The 25,468-nt window shown below is 49.5% G+C and overlaps 1 protein-coding gene across 1 annotated transcript in view; it reads left to right on the forward strand.

Moving 5' to 3' along the window:
* The first annotated feature begins 1,125 nt into the window (after window positions 1-1,125).
* Window positions 1,126-25,468, forward strand: part of Stat1 (signal transducer and activator of transcription 1) — a 40,968-nt gene continuing 16,625 nt past the window's right edge. Inside the window, exons 1-12 of the mRNA XM_006974859.4 lie at window positions 1,126-1,356; window positions 1,553-1,678; window positions 5,120-5,250; window positions 5,843-5,987; window positions 8,000-8,098; window positions 12,640-12,729; window positions 15,525-15,603; window positions 17,075-17,166; window positions 17,466-17,617; window positions 20,516-20,674; window positions 21,311-21,403; window positions 22,540-22,599. Coding sequence (XP_006974921.1) covers window positions 5,123-5,250; window positions 5,843-5,987; window positions 8,000-8,098; window positions 12,640-12,729; window positions 15,525-15,603; window positions 17,075-17,166; window positions 17,466-17,617; window positions 20,516-20,674; window positions 21,311-21,403; window positions 22,540-22,599 — 1,097 coding nt within the window. The 5' untranslated portion in view covers window positions 1,126-1,356; window positions 1,553-1,678; window positions 5,120-5,122. The remainder of the gene's footprint in view (window positions 1,357-1,552; window positions 1,679-5,119; window positions 5,251-5,842; window positions 5,988-7,999; window positions 8,099-12,639; window positions 12,730-15,524; window positions 15,604-17,074; window positions 17,167-17,465; window positions 17,618-20,515; window positions 20,675-21,310; window positions 21,404-22,539; window positions 22,600-25,468) is intronic.

Consider the following 25,468-nt stretch of genomic DNA (forward strand, 5'->3'; position numbering starts at 1 on the left):
ACATCACTAAAACGACTACCTGGAGAACGAATTCCGTGGGCGTGAAAAGCTGAAGCCAGGCAGTCTCAGGGAAGCTGCTGCAGTGACCCAGACAGGAGGAGAGGGGTGGTGGAGGAGACAGAGGGGAGGAAAGGAAACTTAGGAAGGCCGGGCGGTGGTGGCGCACGCCTTTAATCCCAGCACTCGGGAGGCAGAGGCAGGCGGATCTCTGAGTTCAAGGCCAGCCTAGGCTACCAAGTGAATTCCAGGAAAGGCGCAAAGCTACACAGAGAAACCCTGTCTCGAAAAACCAAAAAGAAAAAGAAAAAAAAGAAAGAAACTTAGGAAGGAGGAGGAACGAGACCCAGCGAGGTTTAAGGCCCCAGCGTGGAGACCGAGGAGAAGGCACGCAGCTTCTGTGACTTGTCACACATCACTTCCAGGCTAAGAAGGGTATGAGGAGAAAGCCGGTGGCTTTTGTTTTCAGTACAGTTGGTTTACAGAGTCAACAGGTATCCAAGGACAGGGGAACTGTGGGGCTTGGAGGGAAGCCAAGGGTTGGTATACATCTAGGAGCGACCCAGGACATGGAAGCGACAGGGGAGGCCGCCAGAGGTACAGCGGGAGAAGGGTAGAGCAGGTCCTGACATTAGCCTTTAGTGGTTTGGAAATGGAGATGGGGGCCCTAGAAGTCCAGAGAGGCAGGAAGGGGCAGAGAGGTTCGATCATCGTGATGACCATAACGGAGGTGTCAGCTGTATTCAAGCTTTGTTTTCTTTCTTAAACTTCTTGAGTGGATTTACTCGTTTTATTTCATGTGTTTCGCTTGCATGCACGTATGTATGCGCACCGCGGGCATGCTTGGTGCCTGGAGATGTCAGAAGAGGACACCAACTCTGGAACCTCCCTGTGGGCCCTGGGGGGACCCCACCTCCGTTCTCCTCTGCCTTTAGTCGTCCCCAGCTCGTCCCCAGTTCCGCGTTCTCAGCGGTGCGGCTGGCTAACGCCGGGTCTCCGAGGCCGAGCCTCCCTCTCGCTGTTCTCCAAACTTGTCAACAGGACCTCGGGTCTGCGGTTTGCACCGCGCTCCCACACGGGGCGGGGAGACCGGGGTAGGAAGGCGGAGCGGCGGCCAGGCTGCACGGTGGAGGGGAGCGGCTCGCCCGCGGAACAGCCGGCTGAACCCCGCCGCTGATTGGCCGGCGCGGAAGGAGGCGGGGCGCCCGCGGCCTTTTCTCCAGCCCGGTGCTTTCGTTTTTTCCAGCCCTGAGTCTGTCCAGGCGCCCGGGCCACCGCGGGGACCGCGCCCCACAGACCCCCTCGGGACGCAGCTGAGCGGCGCGGGGAGATCTGCCCAGGCTCGGGCACCTGCGTGCAGTGAGTGAGCCCCGGGTGCGGGCGGGAGCGGGAGCGGGGCGCCGGGACCCCGGCCGTTCGCGGTGCTGGGGTCATAGAAACGAACTTGTGCAACAGAAACCTCTCCCCGGAAGACGCGGCCGCTTCCCACTTAACCCTCGCTCGCCCCACCTCCTTTCCACCGCCGCCGCCGTTAACTGTTTCTTCTTTTTCACAGTTGTATCCGCACTGTCCGGTCCCCAGAGCTGCCGCCACCCTGTGCGTGCGTGCAGCAGGCACCCAACTTGCTGTGTGTGGTGGCTGCTCGGGTTGAAATCCCCAGCCTGCACCCGGAGACAGCCCGGTAAGTGTTCTTGACAGCCCAGGTCGCGTTCGTGGGAATGAATGCATTTGGAATGCATGCCCTTCACCGGGTTTCTGGAACCTAGAAGTGGTATTTAGTTACTGCAGAAGCACTAATATCATGATTATTTAAAAAAAATAATAATAATAACTCCCGGGCACTACCAGAGAGTTCTGGGGTAGGTGCACAGGTGGGTGAAAGTTGTTGTTATCTGGAAGAAATGACGAGCCCTGACTGCTCAGCGAGGATGCCGGACTCAAACTTGTAGGATCATCATGGGGTTTGTCTTTTTGCTTTCCAGCGCCTACTGAAACATACAAGGTTTCTGTTGAACACACTGTTCCGTGCTCAGTAACAGTTAGGATTGAGGCCATATACCGGGCACTGTTCAGGGTCCAGAGGATGCTAATGGCACAGTGAATCACCTCCGAGGCTCGGATGCTTACAACGCTGTACACTTCACAGGGAAGATTGGAGCTGATGCTGTAAAAGCAAAGTGCCATAAGGTTCTCACCCAAGGAAGCTAGATGTGGGCGTGATGGACAGCTTTAGGAAGAAGGGCCATTTATATAGAACTTTGATTGTTGGCAGCAGCGTGGTCCAGTTCGTGGCCCAGGCTAGATTGGGAGGGTAGGATGTTTGTTGGAGGCACCCCCAAACTCGGTTTGAGCCGGGTGATTGAGGGTCTTGCCAGTCCCAGGTTTAATGAGAATATGAACTTGATTCTGGGTTTGTTAAGATGACTCTGTTGATGCATGGGTTTGTATCCAGTCTATATGTGCTTTAGCACACACACAGTCCTAACAAGTACCTGCACAGAGGAGTAACTAAGTATCTAACAGCACATCACATTTACTTTGGGCACGTCCCTAATGAGGCACGGTGGGTACTGCTTTGGATGTCAACATGGGTAAATAAACCAGATGTAAAATATCAAATTGCTACACAGACATGCCACAGTGGTGGGCTGGATGCAAGGACCAGGCAGACGCCATAACAGGCTGCTCAGTCTTCTCTCAGAGATCAGGCCTCAATTTCAGTTTCCTGAGACTTGAGCAAGCAGTCTCTGGGAGGGCCATGAACTAAAGACATAGTCCTTGCAGTAGCTCCCTTTCTGCACGTACTCTGACTGCTCAAGGTTCAGTCAATTGTTTACTGTCTGGGACCCTCACCAACTTAGAGCTACGTGCATGAGCCAAGGACAGAGCCTGGGCCACCAAGTCAGCCCCCACAGTCAGTACGTGCTAGGCCAGCCAGCCTCCATGGCAGCTGAAGGACAGAGCCTGGGACTTGTCCAGACCTACCCAAAAATGGTAACTGTAACCCCCAACTAACCCTAGCCAATTAAAAGTTACTAACGTGATTGCCACTCCCATAAACCAATCCTGAGTCTGTTCCTATGAAGTCTGTAGACCCCAAGGTCCCTTTGCTTTAAAAATCCTGCCCCATTGCTACTCAGGGTCTCTCCTGCTCTGCTGCTGCGTCAGATGCACAGAGAGTCCTGAGTTAACTCGTAATAGTAAAAAGACTCTTTGCTTTTGCATCGGATTCGGTCTCTTAGTGGTCTTTGGGGGACCCTGGGCACAACACTGGAGCCCTTGTTAGTGGTATTTGAAATGGTAGCTAGCTTTGTCATCCAGACATTTCTTTGTTGTCCATTGGAGGGACATTTGGAGCAGACATGACTTCATCCCTGCACATGAGTGTTTGAAAACAGGAATGTATCTACAGACCTCCATACCTCACCTGAAAACACAGACCTGTCCCCAGAGGTCTGGCAGGACTCGACTGGCTTCACCACTCTGAATGTGGTGATGCCCGTGTTCACTGGTGTGTGTCCTGTTACGTGACGGTCGTACAAAACTTGTTCTTAAGACTTCCTTAAATTAGGGATTGCTATAATTTTTAACCTTTAGGATTACAATATAAAAACTGACTTCATAGTTACCTGAAGAGATAAGTGAGACATTATTCTTTCAGACGGCATTTAGCAATGCTGTTTGAGTAGCGCTCTTCTTCCGACACAGTGACTCACTGTGTAGCCTTGTAGGCGAGGCTTGCGCTCTTGGTGCAGCTCAGGCTGGCCTTGAACTCGTGGCCTTCCTGGCTCAGCTTTCCCCAGTGATGTGATTTCAGGTGTGGTCAGCCCGGCGAGGCTGTTGTTTCCATCTGTGCAGATGGCTCCACGCACTTAGTTCCCGCTGTGCGTGCATGAGGACCCAAGTTTGGATCACCAATTAAAAAAAAAAAAAGGACAGGTGTAAAGACATGCAAGTGTGACTTCAGGGCTGGGCGCACACGGCTCGCTCAGGAGCTAGTCTAACCAAAATGGGTACAGTTCCTGTCTCAAAAGACAAAGTGGATAAAGGGTTGAGGCTGGAATCCTGATATTAACCTTGACTCTCTCCGTGTGCCTGTCAGCACATACACAAAAAAAGCTCGTTATTGAGATGTAAGGTTTTTTTTTTTTGGTGCCAAATTTATTGTTTGCTGTAGGAACAAAAAGAAAATTTATTTCTTTTAAAATATGTTTAACAAAAATACTTTACCGTATGAATCATAAATATAAAATATCAACTTGAGCCAGAGAGGTGGTTCAGTGGTTAGGTCAAGCCAGAGGACCTACATGGTGGGAGGAGAAAACCAACTCCTACAGGCTGACCTCTGACCTCCACTCACGTGATGTGGCACATGTGTATACACGTATGCGACACATACGATAAATAAAATGTAATCATAAAATTAAATACCAGTTTTAAAATGTAATTTGTAGAAACACTTTTAGGAAGTGCTTGTGATACCTTAATTCTGATAATGTTTTCTACTTGTTTGATACAAAAGTAGAAATTCATTTTTAAATATTTATTGGATACCCAGTTTGTGCCAGACATTGTTTCCTCTCCTTTCCTTCAGACAAAAAAGGATAATGAAGTACAAAAGAAAGCACGTGACGAGTCTGGGTGATAAGTGCTCTGAAGAAAACTATACCAAGGGGGAGGGGTAGTGTTCCCTGGGAGGGGTGGGTACCACTGAAATGAGATGGCTGGAGTGGCCTGTCCTGGCCTTTGAATAAAGACCCGAGGAGATGTTCTGTGCAAAAGAAAAAAAATGATTCAAAAATTCAATAAAAAAACAAATATTGGGTATAGATACCATTCGGGTCATGTTTTACAGAGACCAACAGGACCAGGAAGTGATTCTCAGCATGTGGGTCTGACCCCTTTGACAAACTTATGTCTTTAAAAAATATTTACATTACAATTCATAACAATAGCAAAATTACAGTTCTGAAGTAGCAACAAAAATAATTTTACGGTTGGGGGTCACCGTATGAAAGGAGCTGTGTGAAAGGGTGGCAGCCTTGGGAGGGGTGAGAGCCGCTGGAACAGAGGCTTTGCCTAGAGCTGGAGCTGGCCGTTCACACGTGTCTTCTTCCTGCAGAGGATGTCTCAGTGGTACGAACTTCAGCAGCTGGACTCCAAGTTCCTGGAGCAGGTCCACCAGCTGTATGACGACAGCTTTCCCATGGAGATCCGACAGTACCTGGCCCAGTGGCTGGAAAAGCAAGACTGGTAAGCAGCGCTCACTGGTCAGGGGATGAGTCTCCCCGTGGCCATGAAACTGAATTCTTCAGTCATTAAGTACTTTGTATTCTTTGTTTGTTTGTTTATTGGTTTTTTGAGACAGGGTTTCTCTGTGCAGCTTTGCGCCTTTCCTGGAACTCACTCTGTAGACCAGGCTGGCCTCAAACTCACAGAGATCTGCCTGCCTCTGCCTCCGGAGTGCTGGGATTAAAGGCGTGCACCACCACTGCCCGGAGTACCTTCTATTCTAAAATATATTGTTCATTAATGGCAACAGTTTTAAACATTCTGAAAATATTTGACATAGCAAGTCCAGGCTCCTGCTGACTTTTTTTTCTTTCTGGAGATAAACACCATGAATAGTTTTTCTGTACACTCTCTGCAGCTTTCTATAATCTTTCATGTCACTTGTGTGTGATAGAAATACTGTGCAAATTGCTAATAAAAACAATGTCAACTTGAAAAGAAAAAATAAAGCTAAGAAACGCATTATCTTTTGATAATCTCCGTACGGAGAGCAGCATTTCCTTTGTGTGTGTTGGGTCGTGTCTAGAACGCATTGTAAATCCCGGTCTCCTAGGGAGCACGCGGCCAATGATGACTCCTTTGCCACCATCCGTTTCCATGACCTCCTCTCTCAGCTGGACGATCAGTACAGCCGCTTTTCTTTGGAGAACAACTTTTTGTTGCAGCATAACATCAGGAAAAGCAAGCGCAATCTTCAGGTACGCACGGGTTTTGCCGGAAGTGTCTCCCTGCTTACTGCATTTCCCCTCGGCAGATGCTACTCAGGACACGCTCACTGGCGTTTAGAGAAGTTACAGGAATAAAGAAACTCTTTCTGTGGCTGCTGTTTATAAAGCGTAAATAAAGACAGTTTCTATTTGTTTTATAAACAAGGGTTTTCAGATTTAAGTGTGATGCTGTAAAAACTCCGTTTTGCTAAAAATTGTTAATGTTTAGACCAAGGAAAAGAGGACTTCATTTTTCAGAGCAGTGAGCTATGGTCACACATTAAGCTCCAAATTTTAGTGACCAACTAAATATGAAGCCCTTGTGGGTCCCAGTGAAGATATCCCAGGACGAGGCGAGGCAAAGCGGGTCTAGTCCAAGTCACTCAGCCACTTCCGACTCAGCCTCGGGTGAGTGACTTGGACTAGACCCACTCTGCCTTGCTTCTGGCAGACCTGTCCACCATTGGGTCTTCAGAGGTATTCCCAGCACGCCCTTAGCCTGGCTGCCACATTTATTCTGTAGAGTAGAACTTCCTTGTTTTAATGGAGACGAAAGGTCTCGTGTGGCCCACCAAACACTTCACCCTAGGTAATGGGCTTCCTTCTGTTCTATTTCCTTTTTGAACATACCTGTGAGTTGATGCCAGTGAGGAGGAAAATCATATTAAGTTTATAAAATTTGGCTTATTCAGGCTGCTTGGTGGTGACTTGTTGTAGGAACTTGATGGACAGAACTTTGCAAAGTGTCTTTGACAGTGGAAACAGAAAAATCGAGATGAATAATTTTTTTTGGTTAAAAGTATAGTTGTACAGTTCCTGTGTTGAGGAATTAGTTGAAGACCATCATGAGTAGTTCTTAGATCATTTGCATTGTCTCCATATCCTAACATGAGATAATTGGCTTCAAGATTCCGTATGGATGGATACCAGAGCATTACTAAAGAGGTGTAGGTATGGCTCAGTGGTTAGGGTGCAGGCTCAGTCTGCCTGAAACCCTGGATTTTATACCTAATACCACCCCAACCCCTCAAGAGCCACATGTGAAAATATTTGTTTTTAAATCAAATTGCTCAAATTTGGTAAGTTAAAGTAATTTTTGCCCTAATTTATGAAAGGAGTATTTTGTTTTTATGAAAATATGTCACTGGGTATGATGGCACATACCTTTAATCCCAGTACTCAGGAGGCAAAGGCAGGCAGATCTCTATGTGTTCCAGGACAGTTACGACTACATAAAGAACCTGTCTCAAACAAACAAAAACCAAAACAAAACAAAACCAAAACAGCAAAAATAAAATCCCTTAAGTCAGATTTAGTAGACAGGAAGTAAGCTTCTTGAGGAATAGAAAAGTTTGTATTAAACCAGGATTTTACAGACTTTCTACTCATGACCTCTTTGTACTCAAGAAATTTTTCCACAACTTCATGCATATCAGTAGATAAAATAGTTACACAGATCAGGCATTTATTGATTAATAAATAAAAAGAAATTTATTTTAAAACAATTCTTTGATATATTTGTAATTCTACCATTAATTAAAGATGAAATTAAATTTACCTACGTGTTAATGGAGTCTTTGTCTAATATGGTTCAAATTCAAAGATCTATTAATTTTATTCAGGCTTGGAATGTCAGTAGGAAAATACCGAAGGCTCTGTTTCCCATAAGTAAGCCATTGTGTTACCAAAAGAGCAGCAAACTTTGTATGTAGATTCACACCCTGCAGTTAATCACATGCGGTCCTCTGCAGTCTGAACCAGGCTGTTTTGATCCTGTGGTGTTGTGCTGTGTGGAGGCAGGTGCTGTGCACAGTACCCATGCTCGTGGGCTCGGAAGCAAGGCGTCCGTCCGCGGAATTAAATGATCGCAGTGCCAGATTCCAGTGTGTCTGACTTTTAATTTAATTTCACGGTTGCCAGATTTTCTGTCATTCTCGTATTCCATTCCATTCTCACCTACAGTTATTCTGAAATTTATTTTTATTCTAACCACCTGTGTCTAGGATAACTTCCAGGAAGATCCCGTACAGATGTCCATGATCATCTATAACTGTCTGAAGGAAGAGAGAAAGATTTTGGAAAATGCTCAAAGATTTAATCAGGTACTTTATTCTGAGCGGGCACTGATGGTTAGAATAGAAACGCGTTGCGTATTTCACAGATGTTATTACCCGGGCCTCTCTTAAGTCACGGATAGTACACCTCTGGCTTTATACCTTCAGGAAGCAGAAACAGTCAGATCCAGGGGTTTTTCTAGAACTGCGCTTCAAGAAGCGCCGTTGTCTAGATGAGTTGATTCCTAGTGAGCGACGATATGGAAGCGAGGTACTTGCGGGTAGGGGTGAGGATGCCACGCGGCATGGCCAGGCAGGGCCTATGTCTTCAGGAGTGGAAGCAGGCAGAAGCGTGGGGTTCTGGCAGCCTTGCTGAGGGGTGGCCGGGGAAGGTATACTTGGTTCGTGGAGCGGGGGAAAGCACACCAGTTCAGGGTGTGTGGGGGACAGCGGATGACCACTCTGAGCTGTGACTTGAGTCACTGGGAGAAATGCTGTCTACCGAGGGCAAAGTCCGGGAAGGCAGGAACAGGGTGTGTGCAGGACGCAGCGGATTTGGGAGGAGAAGAAAAAAAATCAGTAGGAAAATAAAAGCTTCATTGTGAACAGGATGAAGACACGTGTTGTAGCTAGAGTTTTCCTGCCTTGCCCACAGTCAGGACAAATCTTTGTCACCCGCCAGTCCCACAGCCGCTCAGACCCAAACAAGTAAACACAGAGACTTATATTGCTTACAAACTGTATGGCTGTGGCAGGCTTCTTGCTAACTGTTCTTATATCTTAAATTAATCCATTTCTATAAATCTACACCTTGCCACATGGCTCGTGGCTTACCAGCATCTTCTCATGCTGCTTGTCCTGGAGGCGGCTGGCAGTGACTCCTCCTGTCTTCCTGTTCTCTCCATTCTCCTCTCTGTTAGTCCCGCCTATACTTCCTGCCTGGCCACTGGCCAATCAGTGTTTTATTTATTGACCAATCAGAGCAACACATTTGCCATACAGAACATCCCACAGCAACGTGTTAAATGTTCAGACACCCAACAGTGGGTGAATCAGAGTTGTAATGCCGCTGTGTTTGGGGACATGGCTTTGCTAGTCATCGTGGGGGCTTTCCCAGCAACTGGGTTCAGTGAGGTTTTTGCAGTCCCAGGGGCGTTTTTCATTCCTTTCCTGAGAAGTGTGGTGGTACTTGAGGACAAGGCAGGCAGGTGGCTGTGAAACCATCGTCGTATGAGTTCTGGCCAAACCGTTCCAACCCTGGAAGGGGGATGCAGAGGACACGGTAAAAATCTGTGCCTTGTGGTGCATTTCACCAACAGATAACGCAGTGAGCTGTGCCACCGTGGGGAAAGAGAGCAAACCTAATGCTGGCCACGGCCTTTCTCCCTGCTTCCCTGACTATTTGTCACATTCCTGGAGAGCCTGGTCTTTCCTGGGGCATTCAGTTACTGTTCCCCTACAATAGTGAAAATACTTTGATGGGCCGCGTACGTAGATATTACGTATCCTAAACCGAAGCCGGATGGTTCATTCGGTACCTACCCTAATGTCCGTCAGCATTAGAGTGAAATTCTGGCTGCCCTGCCGCCCAGCTGGCCTGCCCGTAAGCAGCCTGCAGAGGAAGTTCTTATTTATGTGGGATTCTCACACTAGCGGCAGCATGCAGTGAGTCTCCCTGCGTGTCAGATGCGCTCGCTTGCAGGACAGACTGCCCACCTTGGCACATCGGTGTGCCGCTCTTCACGTCTGACCCCCAGCCCAGTGGGCATTGCAAGCGGCAGGGGCAGTCTTGGCTCTGCCACACCGGCCCCACCCTCTGGCTAGTCCCGGGGACCCGAAGGCTTGCCCACTTTGGAGCCCCTGTTAAAAAGGCACGTGACTTGGGGAGAGGTTCATTTTGAGCCTCCCACACGACGCCTGAGGGTCGAGCACATTGCCAAGGCCTCTTTGGGTGTGAAGGAGAGTCTTAGTTTTGGGGGTGGGGTGGGATGAGGCTGGGGAAGGTGAAAGGCACAGCGGGCGCCCTGGCCGTTCACCGCTGGCAGAGGTCACCACATTCTCTTCTTCATGAAGTACGCATGAGTAGGATGACAGGTCTGGTGTGTGTGTGAAAATAATGCAGGTTTGGGGGAGAGTGGAATCGGGGCCATGTGGATGAAATGTCCTTATACACGAGTGTGGCTCCAACAGGTTAAACATGTCAAACGTGCAAAATGCTGAGTCCGTTCAGAGCATTTCAAGAACATAGAATTATATAGATGTGTTGACACAGAGAGTGTTGTCCCCTGTATGTGTGTGTGCCTGTGTGTGTGCCTGTGTGTGTGTGCCTGTGTGTGTGTGCCTGTGTGTCTGTACCTCTGTGTGTGTGCCTCTGTGTGTGTGTGTGTGTGTGTGCCTCTGTGTGTGTGTGTGCATGTGTGTGTGTGCCTCTGTGTGTGCCTCTGTGTGTGTCTGTGTGTGTGCTTGTGTGTGCCTGTGTGCCTCTGTGTGCCTGTGTGTGTGCCTCTGTGTGTGTGCCTCTGTGTGTGTGCCTGTGTGCCTGTGTGTGTGTGTCTGTGTGTGCCTGTGTGCGTGCCTCTGTGTGTGTCTCTGTGTGTGTGCCTGTGTGTGTGTGCCTGTGTGTGCCTGTGTGCCTGTGTGTGTGTCTGTGTGCCTGTGTGTGTGTGCGCGTGTGCCTGTGTGTCTGTACCTCTGTGTGTGTGCCTCTGTGTGTGTGCCTGTGTGTCTGTACCTCTGTGTGTGTGCCTCTGTGTGTGTGTGTGCATGTGTGTGTGTGTGCCTCTGTGTGTGTGCCTCTGTGTGTGTGTGTGTGTGCTTGTGTGTGCCTGTGTGCCTGTGTGTGCCTCTGTGTGTGTGTCTCTGTGTGTGTGCCTGTGTGTGTGTGTCTGTGTGTGCCTGTGTGCCTGTGTGTGTGTGCCTGTGTGTGTGTGCCTGTGTGTGTGTGCCTGTGTGTGCCTGTGTGCCTGTGTGTGTGTCTGTGTGTGCCTGTGTGTGTGTGCCTGTGTGTATGCATGTGTGTGTGTGTGCCTGTGTGTGTGTGCCTGTGTGCCTCTGTGTGTGCCTGTGTGTGTGTGTGCCTGTGTGTGTGTGTGCCTGTGTGTGTGTGCCTATGCATGAGCGTGCTGAGGCCAGAAGAGGACATGAGAAGTTTCCTGTTTGCCTCCTCACTCTCCACCTTAGTTTTGAGGCAGCATCTCTTACTGAGCAGGACGCTCTCCTTGGGCTCGGCTGGCCAGCCATGACTTCTCAGGCCGGCCTTGCCTGTCTCTGCCCTGGAGTTACAGGAGTGCTCTGATGTGCCTGGGTTTTACACAGTGACAGGTATCTGAGCTCAGGTCCTCCTGCGTTCACAGCAAGGGCTTGTACCCACCGAGCTTCTCCCCAGCCCACCTCACCCCCGCCCTTGTTTTTCAATAAAATTTTTAGAAAAAAAAGTTATATCACACGTATTTTTCTAGGAGACTGTAGATGTTTCACCTGCTGCCTTTGGTGCTTCTGTGGTCGCAGTGTTCCTGGTTGTTGAAAGCTTTAGGGTGGTCTGGATGATATTGGCATTCAGTGAGTGCCAGTGTGGTCCCAAAGAAGCAGTTCCTTAGCAGGAGATGGGGGTAGGGAGGAGGAGTGGAGGCAGGAGGGAAATACCAGAGTCCCGTGAGTGGACTGAGGGGGAGGGTCTTGGGCTCCACCTCCATTGCCAGGCTTTCCCACTAAGCAGCATACAGCACTAAGGCCACTGTAAGGGAGGGTATCCCATTCTTAACATTCTGTCCACACCCTTGGGTAGCTAGAGTTTTCCTGCCTTGCCCACAGTCAGGACAAATCTTTGTCACCCACCAGTCCCACAGCCGCTCAGACCCAAACAAGTAAACACAGAGACTTATATTGCTTACAAACTGTATGGCCGTGGCAGGCTTCTTGCTAACTGTTCTTATATCTTAAATTAATCCATTTCCATAAATCTATACCTTGCCACGTGGCTGGTGGCTTACCGGCGTCTTCACATGCTGCTGATCATGGCGGTGGCTGGCAGTGTCTCTCTGCCTCAGCCTTCCACTTCCCAGAATTCTCCTCTCTCCTTGTCCCACCTACTTCCTGCCTGGCCACTGGCCAATCAGTGTTTTATTTATTGACCAATCAGAGCAATTTGACATACAGACCATCCCACAGCACCCCTGGTCACCCAACTAGCCTTTGATAGTTGGGGAGGGGGCCAGGAAGTCGGGATCCACCAGTGACCTCTCCTTCTATATGGGTATGATGTATATAACCTGTGTGCAGAATATGACAAACCTGAAGTAATGCTTACATGCTCCGTTAAGTTGCATGAATTAATGGAAACTTGTACAAACCCTTGACGTGAATAATGCCTACATTTCTGCAGCTTTATTAGTTTGCCCGCATTTTCCAGGGCTTGGGAAGTGAAGATTGTTTTGTTTTGTTTTGGATTCACGTATGGGGAGTCTGTAGTAAGATTCGCAATGTCTTAGAGGTAGGCAGGCCGCAAGGTACGGAACTGGCTTTGGCATGTGACCAAGTGAGTAAATATATCAGAGAAAGTGACGGCCATTGACACTGCGTTTCTCGTTAAGGCGCAGGAGGGGAATATTCAGAACGCCGTCATGTTGGATAAGCAGAAGGAGCTGGGCGGTAAAGTCAGAAGCGTGAAGGACCAAGTCATGGTGAGTACTGAGTGAATATGTGTATTTCTCTGTCACTTCGGAAGGGAAAACATTTCGGTTTCTCCCAGTGTAAACCTAATATAATAACCAATCTAAGTTGAAAGAAAAAAATCATTCTAAAGCTCTGAACAGAAGTAGACATGGTCAGCTCTGTGTCTTACGGCCTCTGCTTTGGCTTCCAAACCCCAAACTTCTTTTTCTTCTTTGTGGCTCATGCAGTCAGGGTTGACTTTGCCTTCATTGTCCAATAAACTAGATGTTGCCCCTGTCGGCCTTTTGCATCCACATTTCTCACACGTGACCCTGGAGCTCCATGGGGCTCCAGGATAAACGTGACCTGTCTTCTAGAGCACTGTTTTTCTCTAGGACTCAGAAGATGAACAAAACACGTTTCATTCAAATACATCTCAACACACTTGATTAGAATAACAGGTCTACAGCAGTTTTTAGATGAGGCCCCAAGACAGTTGATGGAAGCGAATGACTGAGGGACCCTCCTGTCTCCCCAGCTCCACCTGATGGTTATTTATGGAAAAGGCCTCCCAGCTGAGAGGTTCAAAAGTGCCCCAGGTCTGGGTAACAGGAGCAGGGCCTGGACTCGGGCTTCAGGCAGCATCCGTCTGAACCCCAGATTTTTGCAGCAGATTTATTCTGCGGTCTGTTAGGGAAATGCTCCACTAAAGTAGAAGTACATGACCCTAATGTGGAAATAGTCGGGGCATCCAGAGTAAGAATATGTAGATGCATGACTAGATCTCAAAACAATGAGGCTAGTTTGTAGGGTGAACATACCATTTCTTGTTCAAGTTGAACTGTGTCAGATAAGAACTTATTGAGGAGTAGGCACCTGATCACTTTGGTAAGTAGTTAAATTTAAGCTATGTACATTAATTTATATTCCTATTAATAGAATACTACAATTCCTTTGACCTGTGAGGTAAATTACATTAGTATCCTTCTTCTAATTATTAATCACACCAGGACTGCCCCAGTCACACAATCACACCTGATCACCCTGATCACACCAGGACTGCCCCAGTCAGTCACACAATCACACCTGCTCACCCTAATCACACCAGGACTGTCCCTGTCAGTCACCCAATCACACCTGCTCACCCTAATCACACCAGGACTGTCCCTGTCAGTCACCCAATCACACCTGCTCACCCTGATCACACCAGGACTGCCCCAGTCAGTCACACAATCACACCTGCTCACCCTAATCACACCAGGACTGTCCCTGTCAGCCACCCAATCACACCTGCTCACCCTGATCACACCAGGACTGCCCCAGTCACACAATCACACCTGTTCACCCTGATCACACCAGGACTGCCCCAGTCACACAATCACACCTGATCACCCTGATCACACCAGGACTGCCCCAGTCAGTCACACAATCACACCTGATCACCCTGATCACACCAGGACTGCCCCAGTCAGTCACACAATCACACCAGCTCACCCTGATCACACCAGGACTGCCCCAGTCAGTCACACAATCACACCTGCTCACCCTGATCACACCAGGACTGCCCCAGTCACACAATCACACCTGCTCACCCTGATCACACCAGGACTGCCCCAGTCAGTCACACAATCACACCTGCTCACCCTGATCACACCAGGACTGCCCCAGTCAGTCACACAATCACACCTGCTCACCTTTCTTCTAAAGGGCAGGGTTTTCCACAGCTTGTTTTTTTTTCCCTACGGAATGCTTCACAGTGAGATCATAAAATCATTGAGACTCAAATGTGATAGATAAGCAAGGGCTGTCGAGGTGGTTCAGTGGGTAGAGCACTTGCTGAACAAGCATGAGTGTCTGAGTTCAGATCCCCAGAACCCATTTAAAAAGCTGGGGGTGTCCAGTACATCTGTAACCCAGATGTTCTGTGGTGTCATTAGTACCGCTGAGGCTTGTTGGCTGCGAGCCTAGCTCCAGGATCAGTGAGGGACCCTGTCTCGAGGGAAATGTACAGCTCAGTGTACCAGAGTCTCAGTTAGGGTTTCTATTGCTGTGAAGAGACACCATGACTGTGGCAACTCTTATAAAGAAAAACATTCAGTTAGGTGGCTTACAGTTCAGAGGTTTAGATGATTTTCCAATATCGTCATGGTGGGACATGGTGGCATGCAGGCAGACATGGTGCTGGAGAAGGAGCTGAGAGTCCTACATCTTGCAGGCAACAGGAAATGGACTGTCTCGCTGGGCGTGGCTTGAGCATGTGTGAGACCTCAAAGCCCTCCTCCACAGTGACGCACTTCCTCCAACAAGACCACACCTTCTGATAGTACCACTCCCTTCAGGGGCCATTTTCTTTCAGACCACCCCAGGCAGGATGCCGAGTTATAATGTGTACAGTTCAGTGCAGCAGAGGACCAGGATGCCACATTATTATGTGTACAGTTCAATTTACCAGATGGCAGGATATCATGTTATAATGTGTACAGTTGAGTGCAGCAGAGGCCGGGAGGCCATGTTATAATGTGCAGTAACCAACTTTGCAGACATTTGGTTTTCTATCATCCCAGACACAGATAAAGTCCCCTTGCTGAAGCCGCTTTCCTGATGTTCGTTTCTTTTCTCCTCTGATCAGTCTGTCAATAAGGGATGCACCAGGGCTCACCTCTCCTTGCGTTATGTTCAGCTGGAAGCCACAGGCTCGTTCCACCCTCTGAAAAATGTTGTTACATTCTTATCATTGAGATATCTTTGTGTAAAAGATTAGAGTTCTGTAAGGCTGTCTCATCTTTCAGGGTGTTAGAAAACTTGTTTATGTCTTTATTTGCAGAGCATAGAGCATGAAATCAAGACCCTAGAAGATTTACAAGATGAATATGACTTTAAATGTAAAACCTCGCAGAACAGAGGTAAGACCCAAAACAGTGTCCGTTGGCTGTATTTCTTCCCTGTCTACCGTAGTGAACGTTTGCCAGATGTTTTCTGACTGGTCGACTGCTTTGGGCTTCTTTGATGATCCAGGTCAGTCTGTTTTAAGTGCTCGGTTCTGCTGACCGTTTGGGCCAGATGTTTTCACTTGCAGCCCTGTCTCCATGCCTGTGATTCAGTCACCAGATGTGCGTAGTACCACCCGCCAACCCCCAGTGGTGATAATCAAAATTGTCCTCAGCCATTGTCAGATGTTTTCAGGGGAAGAGGACAAAACATTTGTGGCGAAGATAGACTGGCGCACAGATGGGGTTTCTGTGTCCTGACCCATGGACACTGCCGTGGTGATGCATTGCTCAAATGCGACCGCAACATGCCCTGATTCATGGTTGCCACTTTTCTGTTTAAATGCTAATAGAAACTAAAATGACCAGAGGGCCAGTCTAGAGAACACAGGGCCCCGGTAGTCAGCTGGTCAATAGGGAGAGGTTATTAGTGTGGCTGGGAGAAGACGTATGGCCTGTCTGCTATAATCATTCAAGCAAAATTCAGACCATGTCATAAGTAGCAGATTTCCAGTTCGACGTGGAAATTTGTAATCTTCCAGTTTACGTGGTTTGCTGAGAACTGGTTCTTGGTTTAAGTGTGTATGCACCTAACTGTTTCTGTACTTGGGATATTTTTTTTTTCTCGTCTTTTCAGTGGATACTGTCTTAGTATCTTTCCCTGTTGCTGTGAGGAAATACTCTAACGGAAGCAGCGTAAGGGAGAAGGGTTCCGTTTTAGCTTACAGTTCAGGTACAGCTTGTCACGTGGGGAGTCAGCCAGCCCGGAGCCTCACGTCTACAAGCGGGAAGCAGAGAGAGACAAATGCACGCTGTAGTTAAGTCCCCTTTCCCCCTAATACAGTCCACGATCCCTCACAGGCATGCCGGGGGCCTGTCCCCAGGTGATTCAGGAGTCTGTCAAGTTTACAGTGAGCATCAAACAAGAGTCAGACTTCTCATTTTTATCACGTTTCTCTAAGTTTGTGTGACCCTTGGCTTTAGTTGGATTGATCTTCTTACACACGCGTAGTGGAGTTTTTCTCTCCGGGTCCCGCCAATCCCCGGCAGTGCTGTAGCCCACTTACAAAATAAACATACAGACGCTTATATTATTTAAACTGCTCGACCATTAGCTCAGGCCTACCACTGTCTAGCTTTTACTCTTATACTCAGCCCATTTCTGTTCATCTATATGTCGCCGCGTGTTCCGTGGCTTTACCTGCTGCCTTTATATGCTGCTCCCTGGACGGCAGGCTGGCGTCTCCTCCTCTCCGCCTTCCTGTTCCCTCAGTTCTCCTCTCTGCTAGTCCCGCCTATCTTCCTGCCTGGCTCCTGGCCTATCAGTGTTTGGTGTATCAGTCAATCATCCACAGCACACATGTGTCCTTCTCTCCTTCCTCCACAGAAAGCGAAGCCAACGGCGTGGCGAAGAACGACCAGAAACAGGAGCAGCTGCTGCTCCACAAGATGTTTCTGATGCTGGACAACAAGAGGAAGGTAGAGCCTGCTTCCGCTCAGAAGAGAAGGCGTTTCAGTCCTTAGTCACCTTTCGTTCGGTGTGGGGGTGGGGGCCATTGCAGTAGTCTCTCCTCTCCCCCACCACGCGAGTCCGGGGAACCAAGCTTGGGCTTGGCAAGTACCTCTGCCTGCCGGGCCTGGAAAAAAAACGAGATCTGTAGCCACTCTGCATAGAGCTCCAGCCGAGAATGAAGAGATCTGTGCTTTGCTTAAAAAAAAAAATCTTTCAAAGTTCGGTAGTTACACACGAGTTTGTCTCACCTCGGTTCTTCCTTTAGGAGATAATTCACAAGATCAGAGAGCTGCTGAACGCCATCGAGCTCACTCAGAACATCCTGATTAACGATGAGCTCGTGGAGTGGAAACGGAGGCAGCAGAGCGCCTGTATCGGGGGGCCACCCAACGCCTGCCTCGATCAGCTGCAGAGCTGGTAAGATTTTCCCCGAGTGCGGTGTTGCCTCTGGTACTCGGGCCACAGACACTGAGGAAGAGCACCCTTAGGCTGGGAGTGGAATGGACCCTGTCAGCTCTGCATTGGAGACTCCGACAGAGTTCAGCCTCTGGCCCCACAACACTTGGGAAAGGCTGCGGCCACGTCCATCCACCTCTGCTTGGTTTGGACATGCCCCATCTGACTGTACCAGGATCCAAATGACATATAGTCACCCCATTACCCACCCCATTTACCAACCTGAGGCCCGATACTTATTAAAAGCAAAACATCTTAAGGGATTTTCCAGGCTTGAATGAAATGGGCTGGCCATCCATTTAGTCATCCATCCACTAAATAACCTGTGAAAGGCTGGCTGGCTGGCAGACACTGTTCTGGGACTTGAACACCCAAAGAAGATTGATGTTTGGGGCTTTTGAGGCTTTCCCCTCGAGAGCTTTGCACTGGCTGGGAATGAAAGACTGCCTTTGGGAAACGGGAAGGGATTTGTTCCAGCAAGAGATTCATGTGATGGAGGAGCAGACGTGAGGACATACAAAATGGCCTGCTGGATGGCCGGAGAGGGGGCGCCGGCGGGGCACAGCGGCAAGAGAGCCACTGCGGACCGTGGAAGAGCTCAGCCTCTTTCTTGATCCGGCTTCACTCAGCTGGCACCTGAAGCAAAGCAGGCTTCTCTCTTACCCAGGCTCTGCCTTTCCTCTGCGTCTTTGTTTAGAAAGGCCGCCCTGGCAGCAGGCTGGAGGGCAGAACAGAAACAGAAGTCCATCAGTCACTTGACTGTTGCCTGTTCCTGAGGTCCAGGGAGGTCCGGGGAGGTCCGGGGAGGTCCAGGGAGGTCCAGGGAGGCCTCTGAGAACTGCTGAGGGTGGAGCAGAGGGGTCCTGGGATGAAAAGCAAGGGGGTGGTGGTCTGAGATGGCCACCAGGCACCCAGGGCCGGAGGTCTAGAGATGACCTCCAGGCACCCAGGGCCGGAAGTCTAAAGATGGACACCAGACACCCAGGGCCAGAGGTCTAAGGATGACCTCCAGACACCCAGGGCCGGAGGTCTAAGGATGACCACCAGGCACCCAGGGCCGGAGGTCTAAGGATGGCCACCAGGCACCCAGGGCCGGAGGTCTAAGGATGAACTCCAGGCATCCAGGGCCAGAAGTCTAAAGATGAACTCCAGGCACCCAGGGCCGGAGGTCTAAGGATGAACTCCAGGCACCCAGGGCCGGAGGTCTAAAGATGAACTCCAGGCATCCAAGGCTGGAGGTCTAAAGATGAACTCCAGGCACCCAGGGCCGGAGGTCTAAAGATGACCTCCAGACATCCAGGGCCGGAGGTCTAAAGATGACCACCAGGCATCCAAGGCTGAAGGTCTAAAGATGGCCACCAGGCATCCAAGGCTGAAGGTCTAACAATGGACACCAGGCATCCAGGGCCAGAGGTCTAGAGGGATTATTTTCTTAAGTTTTTAAGTTAAAATTAACATGCAGCCATTTGTCTTTATTCTGTAAATTGTCTGTGTGTCCTAAATGGCTCATTGGTAGAAAAGAGTTCCCAATCCTGTTTGACCCTTGCACCCTCAGGGTACTGCCTCCCTAGGCCCTCAGCTGGTCAGCCTGGGGCTGTCTGGAGACCGTGGTGGTTGCCACAGGTCACAGATTCTCTTTCAGTAGCACTGACTCTCAGTATGTAGATTGCCATTTTCTCCGCGAGTCACCATTTGAAGGGATCTTCGGGGAGACACCGGGCAGATTCTCCCAGATACCCTCTTACCTTCTCGTGTTATGCCCAGGAGCCCCTGGTAATGCTCCGAGCTGTAAAGCCACCAGGAGAAGTAGGTGTTTTCAGCCAGGAGAAGGTGTGTTTTCAAAGATGCTCTGCCCTGGCCCTCTGAGTAGTGTAGTGCCCCCACGTGCCAGCCTCAGAAGCCGTGACGCCTCGGGCAGCGGGCACTGGCTTCCTCCTTGGGCAGGTTTGTGGGGTGGGACCTGGGCTGCGTCTCCTGTCTTTCCTCTCCTTCCTCTTCTAGGCTGCCCCGACCCCAGCCCCTCACAGTGTCTCTAGGACGCCTTGTGGTGTCAGCCCTTCCTTCAGGCAGTGCCGCCTGAAGGCATTGGCTTTGCTGGCCCCTCTCTGTCCTCTGTGTCCTGCCCTTTTGAAATCCTAGATACTCTGAGGTCAGAGGTCACCCGGAGCCCCGCCCTGGTACACCTGCTTTGTGTAGCGGTCTTCATCAGGGTTTCTGTTGCTGTGATTTAAAAAAAAAAAAAAAAAAAAAAAAATGACTAAAAGCAACCTGGGGAGGAAAGAGTTTATTTCAGCTCACAACTCTCAGGTTACACTCCTTCATGGAGGGAAGTCAGGGCAGGAACCCAAAGCAGGAACCTGGAGGCAGGAACTGAAGAAGAGCCCAGAGAAGGGTGCTGTCCCTGGATTGCTCCCCTTGGCTCGCTCAGCCTGCTTCCTATTCACCCCAGGATAACCAGCCCAGGGTTGGCACCACCCACAGTGGGCTGGGCCCTCTCACGTCAGTCACTAATTGAGAAAACACCTCCAGGCTTGCCCAGGGCAGTCTGACGGAGGCTCTTTCTCCACTGAGGTTCCTTTTCCCAGAAAAACAGTAGCCTGTGTCAGGTTGACACAAACATCCAGGACAGTGGCTTTCAGAACTGCGCAGAGAGAGGCCTTTGACCGTGTTGTAATTCTCCAGTGCTAATTTTTTTTTTTCTCTACAAGTAAGTGAGCCTGACGCTACCACGGGCCCCCAATCTCCCGGCCTCTCCGAGTGTGCGGTCTACCACCACACCACACGTAGATTCCGCGACTCTCCCTAAGCCGGGCTGCTTTGGGACTGGCTCACTGAGACTCACGTCGTGTCCCTTCCCAGGTTCACCATTGTCGCAGAGAGTCTGCAGCAGGTTCGCCAGCAGCTTAAAAAGCTGGAGGAGTTGGAGCAGAAGTTCAACTACGAGCAGGACCCCATTACAAAAAACAAGCAGATGTTATCAGACCGCACCTTCGTCCTCTTCCAGCAGCTCATTCAGAGGTGAGCCCAGGAGGGTTGGCTTTGTCCAGGAGAACACCCGTGGCCGTTCGGACAGTCTGGAAGGCTGGGATGGGCTCTGCAGGGTTTTAATGGCACTCGATTCCGCCTGAAGGCTGGATCGTGCCAATGGATGCCTCTTCCTTCCTTTGGCTTCCTAGGGAAAGGGTAGTGATTTTCATTCCTTCTGCTCCTCAGCCAGTCTGTGTCTGCCTCCGCAAGTCTGACCTCAGAATGCCTCTCCCCTTTTCCCTGTGCTGCGGCCTCATCATCTGCCAGGCTCTCGTATCCAGTCTTCTGCTCTCCTGACTCAGCCTCCCAACCCAGGCCTTCACGCCCTTCCACCTGGGCTCTGAGACCCACAGCAGGCTTCTGGTCTGGTCCCTCATTACCTGCTAGCCACATGGTTGCCTCAGGTTACACCTTCAGGGCCCCTTCCCACAGTGACCCGGAGGCCACTCCACACTTAGGGCAGACTCTGTTTTTCTTACCCAGTTTGTAGGCTCTTTCCAGTGTTTTCAGTCCTTCAGTTTTCCCACCTACCTCCTCTTTGGGAAAAATAAATCATTCATTTATTTTTTTATGGCTTCAGCTTTGATGGAAATGCTAATTTATCTATGCTTTCCTGGACGTTGACAGCTCATTCGTGGTGGAACGACAGCCATGTATGCCAACTCATCCCCAGAGGCCGCTGGTTTTGAAGACTGGGGTGCAGTTCACTGTGAAGTTGAGGTAATAAAGACATAGTTCTATACGCTGCCTGTCCTAGAACTTGTGTCTTTAATTCCCCACCCCCATTTTTCCACCCTGACTTCCTTCAGACTTACGATACTCCCGCCTCAGCTTTCCAAGTGCTGGGATAACAGGTGTGCACCACCACATCCAGCCCTTAAGTTTCCTTCTGTAAAACGGCTCTGTGGAGTGCTCTAGAGAGAACAGTTTCTAATAGGCATTTTTAATACGAATTCTTACTATGAATAGCCAAGGATTAGCTCAAAATAGAACTATAACTAGTATAGTCCCAAATATACACATGTGCCTGTTTTTTTTTTCTAATTATAAAATAGTACATTTTCAGAGTAAGAGGAACTTAGAATATCAGAAATGTGTATGACAGCCAGTAAGTTCTCAGCAGCCTGCCCCCTGATGAGCATAAGGCTTGTAGTGGAGCTTTGTGAATCCCACGTAGACACTGGAATAGTAGATTATGGCATCCGCATTTTTCTGTGAGTGAATTGCTCTCTCTCACCAGGCTGTACCAGTGGTCTGTGATCTAAATATCTGTGGACAACTGCAGTAAACAACCCATGTCTATTCCCCCGTGGTCTCTGGCTATCAGAGCAGGGGCACAGGTCATCCTGGTCTCTTTCTACACCACCAGTGTTGAGGTGCCATCCTGCGTTTTTCTGATTAGGGGTAGTAGTTGTAATTTAATGTCTTGGTGGAGCTTTATATTTTGTCCAGTAGCACAGGAAATTAAATACAAGCTTTGTAAAGAGTGATACCCAGCTTTTGCCCGTACAGTACTGGTCAGAAGTGGGGATTTTGGTTGGAACTATGTTGGCGGGGTTCTCAATGAAAGCGTTGCTTTCACTAACTTTTGGTCAGAGTGTAAAGTCAGTGCTGCGTTCCCGTGGAGTTTAGTGTTCGAATTTTGTCCCAGCATCATCAGCTAGGAATTGACCCTACAGAGGCACACAAGGAGAAAAGCCAAATGGCCGTGCAAACACATCGGTTCATTGTAATCGCCAAATCCAGAAGTGAGGAGAGTGGGTTACATACATGTTTACAGCTGGGGGATTCGCATAATAACAAAGTTTAGTCAGCAGTTTTGTTTTTAAGGTAATGACTGTTATTTTTCTTTCCAGACTGTTGGTGAAATTGCAAGAGCTGAATTATAATTTGAAAGTGAAAGTCTCATTTGATAAGTAAGATTTCTTTCGTCTCATCTAAGATGCTATTTAAAATGCTGGTTTTGTTAACTTCCCCGTCAAATAAACAGACTGGACATTCTTCCCAGGACCCAGGGCTGGACTGCAGGTCCTGAGACTAGCCCGTGAGGAGAGGCTCCTGTGAGCTACCCCAGGGCCATCACAGGCCATTCTAGCAGAGTGACATCACCAGCTCCTCTTCTGAGGGCCGGGAGCTTTCTAGACTAGACTAAAGAACAGAGGAGAGGAGATGGCCGTCATCAGGCCTAACGCAGTAGGACTTGGCACTTCGCACCTGCTGGGCCAGCCCCAGAGAAGAGGCCCTTAGTCCCGCACACACCCGAAGGTCCAGGCTGGTCGGCAGCCCGTGGAGGGGTTGTTTCTGGAGTGACTCGAGAGACATCTGGGGGTGGGGTGAGGTGGCGTTCCCTTGCGTCTCCTCTGGGCAGTGGTGGGAGCCCAGTCATGGACAGGATCTTTTATGGCAGTCCAGATGAAGGAGCCTCATCCTGTTTGCCCTCAGGCTCCATCTCCGTGAGCACTGACAGAGCCTCACCACTCACGGTTAAGGAACATTCTCCCCACCCCAGACACCTGCTGCTTTTGTTGGATTGTGTTATGTGCTGGTTTAGGTCAGTTCAAAATGACGTGTGATGATTCAGATCCGCTCCCTCGGCTTTCTGTTTCTTCCCACCCCGTTAAAAGTGTTCTTCGTTGCTCTGTCTGTGCCTTCCCTGTGGTCATCCTTTGTTTTTCTGTGTGTCGTTAGTTTTTGCTGTGTAGCAAAGCATCCCCAGAATTCAGTGGCTTGAAACCTCAAAGCTTATTATTGCTCACATGTAGCTAGAGTTTTCCTGCCTTGCCCACAGTCAGGACAAATCTTTGTCACCCGCCAGTCCCAGCCGCTCAGACCCAACCAAATAAACATGGAGGCTTATATTGCTTACAAACTGTATGGCCGTGGCAGGCTTCTTGCCAACTGTTCTTATAGCTTAAATTAATCCATTTCCACAAATCTATACCTTGCCACGTGGCTTGTGGCTTACCGGCATCTTCACATGCGGCTTGTCATGGTGGCAGCTGGCAGTGACTCCTTCTGCCTTCCTGTTCTTTCTTTTCTCCTCTCTGTTAGTCCCGCCTATACTTTCTGCCTAGCCACGGACCAATCAGTGTTTTATTTATTGACCAATCAGAGCAACACATTTGACATACAGAACATCCCCCACCACAGCCAAGTGCAGACCATCTCAGACACCTGCACTCAGGCCCGTGGTCCTAATCATCCTCTATGCGGACCTGCTGGGTAAAGCCACGAGGAACCCAAGAACGGGCTCCCACAGGACATACAGAACATCCCACAGCACTCACATTCTGTGAGTTGTAGGTAGTCCTTGGCTGTCCCGGCATAGCCTCCTTAGCTGTCTGGGTGAGTGGGACTGCCTGTCCTGGCATGGGCCTCCTTCCTATGTTGATCTCAGTGGAATTACTGGGTTCATCTTCATGGACCTGGGCTTTCTACATGAGGGCAAGCAGGCAAGACCCGTGGAGGTTCGCTTGGAATGTGCCCAGTTCCACTGCCTTCCCTTGCGTTTTAGAAGCAGCTAGTCCAGGCCCCTGAGGCGCTGGGGTACTTCCCGAAGCTCATCACACACTCGGTTGTAGCTCAGTTCCTCTTCCTTGTGTGTCCCTTGTCTCTCCTGTTTATTCCAGTTCTTCTTTTTCTTCTGAGACTTCCCACGGTGGCTTTGTACCACAAAGCATTTTCTACACAGGGGAGGAAATAGGTTCCTTTTGTGGAAATTTTTATTTCTAAAAACACTGACCTTCTAGTTGAGAGAGAAGGGTGAACTTTTGTGAGTGAGCTGTACATACATATATTTCTGCTCTATGCTGTTTGATGGGAACATGACTGTCTTAGCTCATTTTTGTGTTGCTGTGACAAAATACTTGAACTGGGTATTTTTAAAGAAATGAGGTTTATTTATCTCGCGTTTCTGGAGGCTAGGAGACCCCAGATCTGGTGGCAGGAACCTGACGGGCCTGTGCATGGCATCACATGGCAGAATTGCCCACGACAATCACCTAGAAGAAGCAAGAGCAAGCTGAGAAAGCCATTTGTCCTTACAAACCTGTCCAACAGTGCAAGCACTAGTCTTCTGGGGCCTGGTGACCTAACCCTCTCCTCAGGACCCAGCGCTCAGCATCAGTGGGGACCGGGCCTTCAGTACATGGTCTCTGTAGCAAAGCGCAGCGAGACAAGAATGACTGGGTTTATATTTGTGTGGAAATCTCCCACGGTTTTAACTTTGGGTTTTAGGAGACTGCCTCGCCCTGGGCTTAGTCACCAGCATGGAGAGAGAAAGGGGAAACATTTAACCTCAGGCTTCAAACTAAAACTGTCCGACTCCCAGGTGGTTGAGTTTCTTGGTATTTTCTCGGGATCACTCCAAACAGTAGAGAATAAGGTGCAGACTCTATGTTTCTGAGGCAGCAGAGTGTTGCTGGCTGTGGCTGGCTAGCGCCTGCGCAAAGGGTACACACGAAGCATGGTTGTTTACCGAGTTCTTCACACCCGTGAACAGTTCACCCCCTCAGTGCGCTGCGGTTTAGGGTTGGTAGCAGGCTGTGTGAGAGAGAGATGCAGAGCAGACCGGCTTCCTTGCCTGCGATCATTCGGTCATTTGGTGTCCCTTGGCCTCACTGATGTGAGTGGGGAGGAAATGAATGAACCAAAGGGCAGGTGGACCGCAGGCGCAGAATATCGATTACGTTGTTATTTCGTGTTCTTTCGAGACCGACTGTGCTCTCCGGCACAGGCCGGCCTGGACCCCCGTGGTCCTCCTGTCTCCCTCCGTCTTCTGGGTAC

Source organism: Peromyscus maniculatus, chromosome 13, assembly GCF_049852395.1.
Source record: "Peromyscus maniculatus bairdii isolate BWxNUB_F1_BW_parent chromosome 13, HU_Pman_BW_mat_3.1, whole genome shotgun sequence".
Taxonomy (NCBI): Eukaryota; Metazoa; Chordata; class Mammalia; order Rodentia; family Cricetidae; genus Peromyscus; species Peromyscus maniculatus.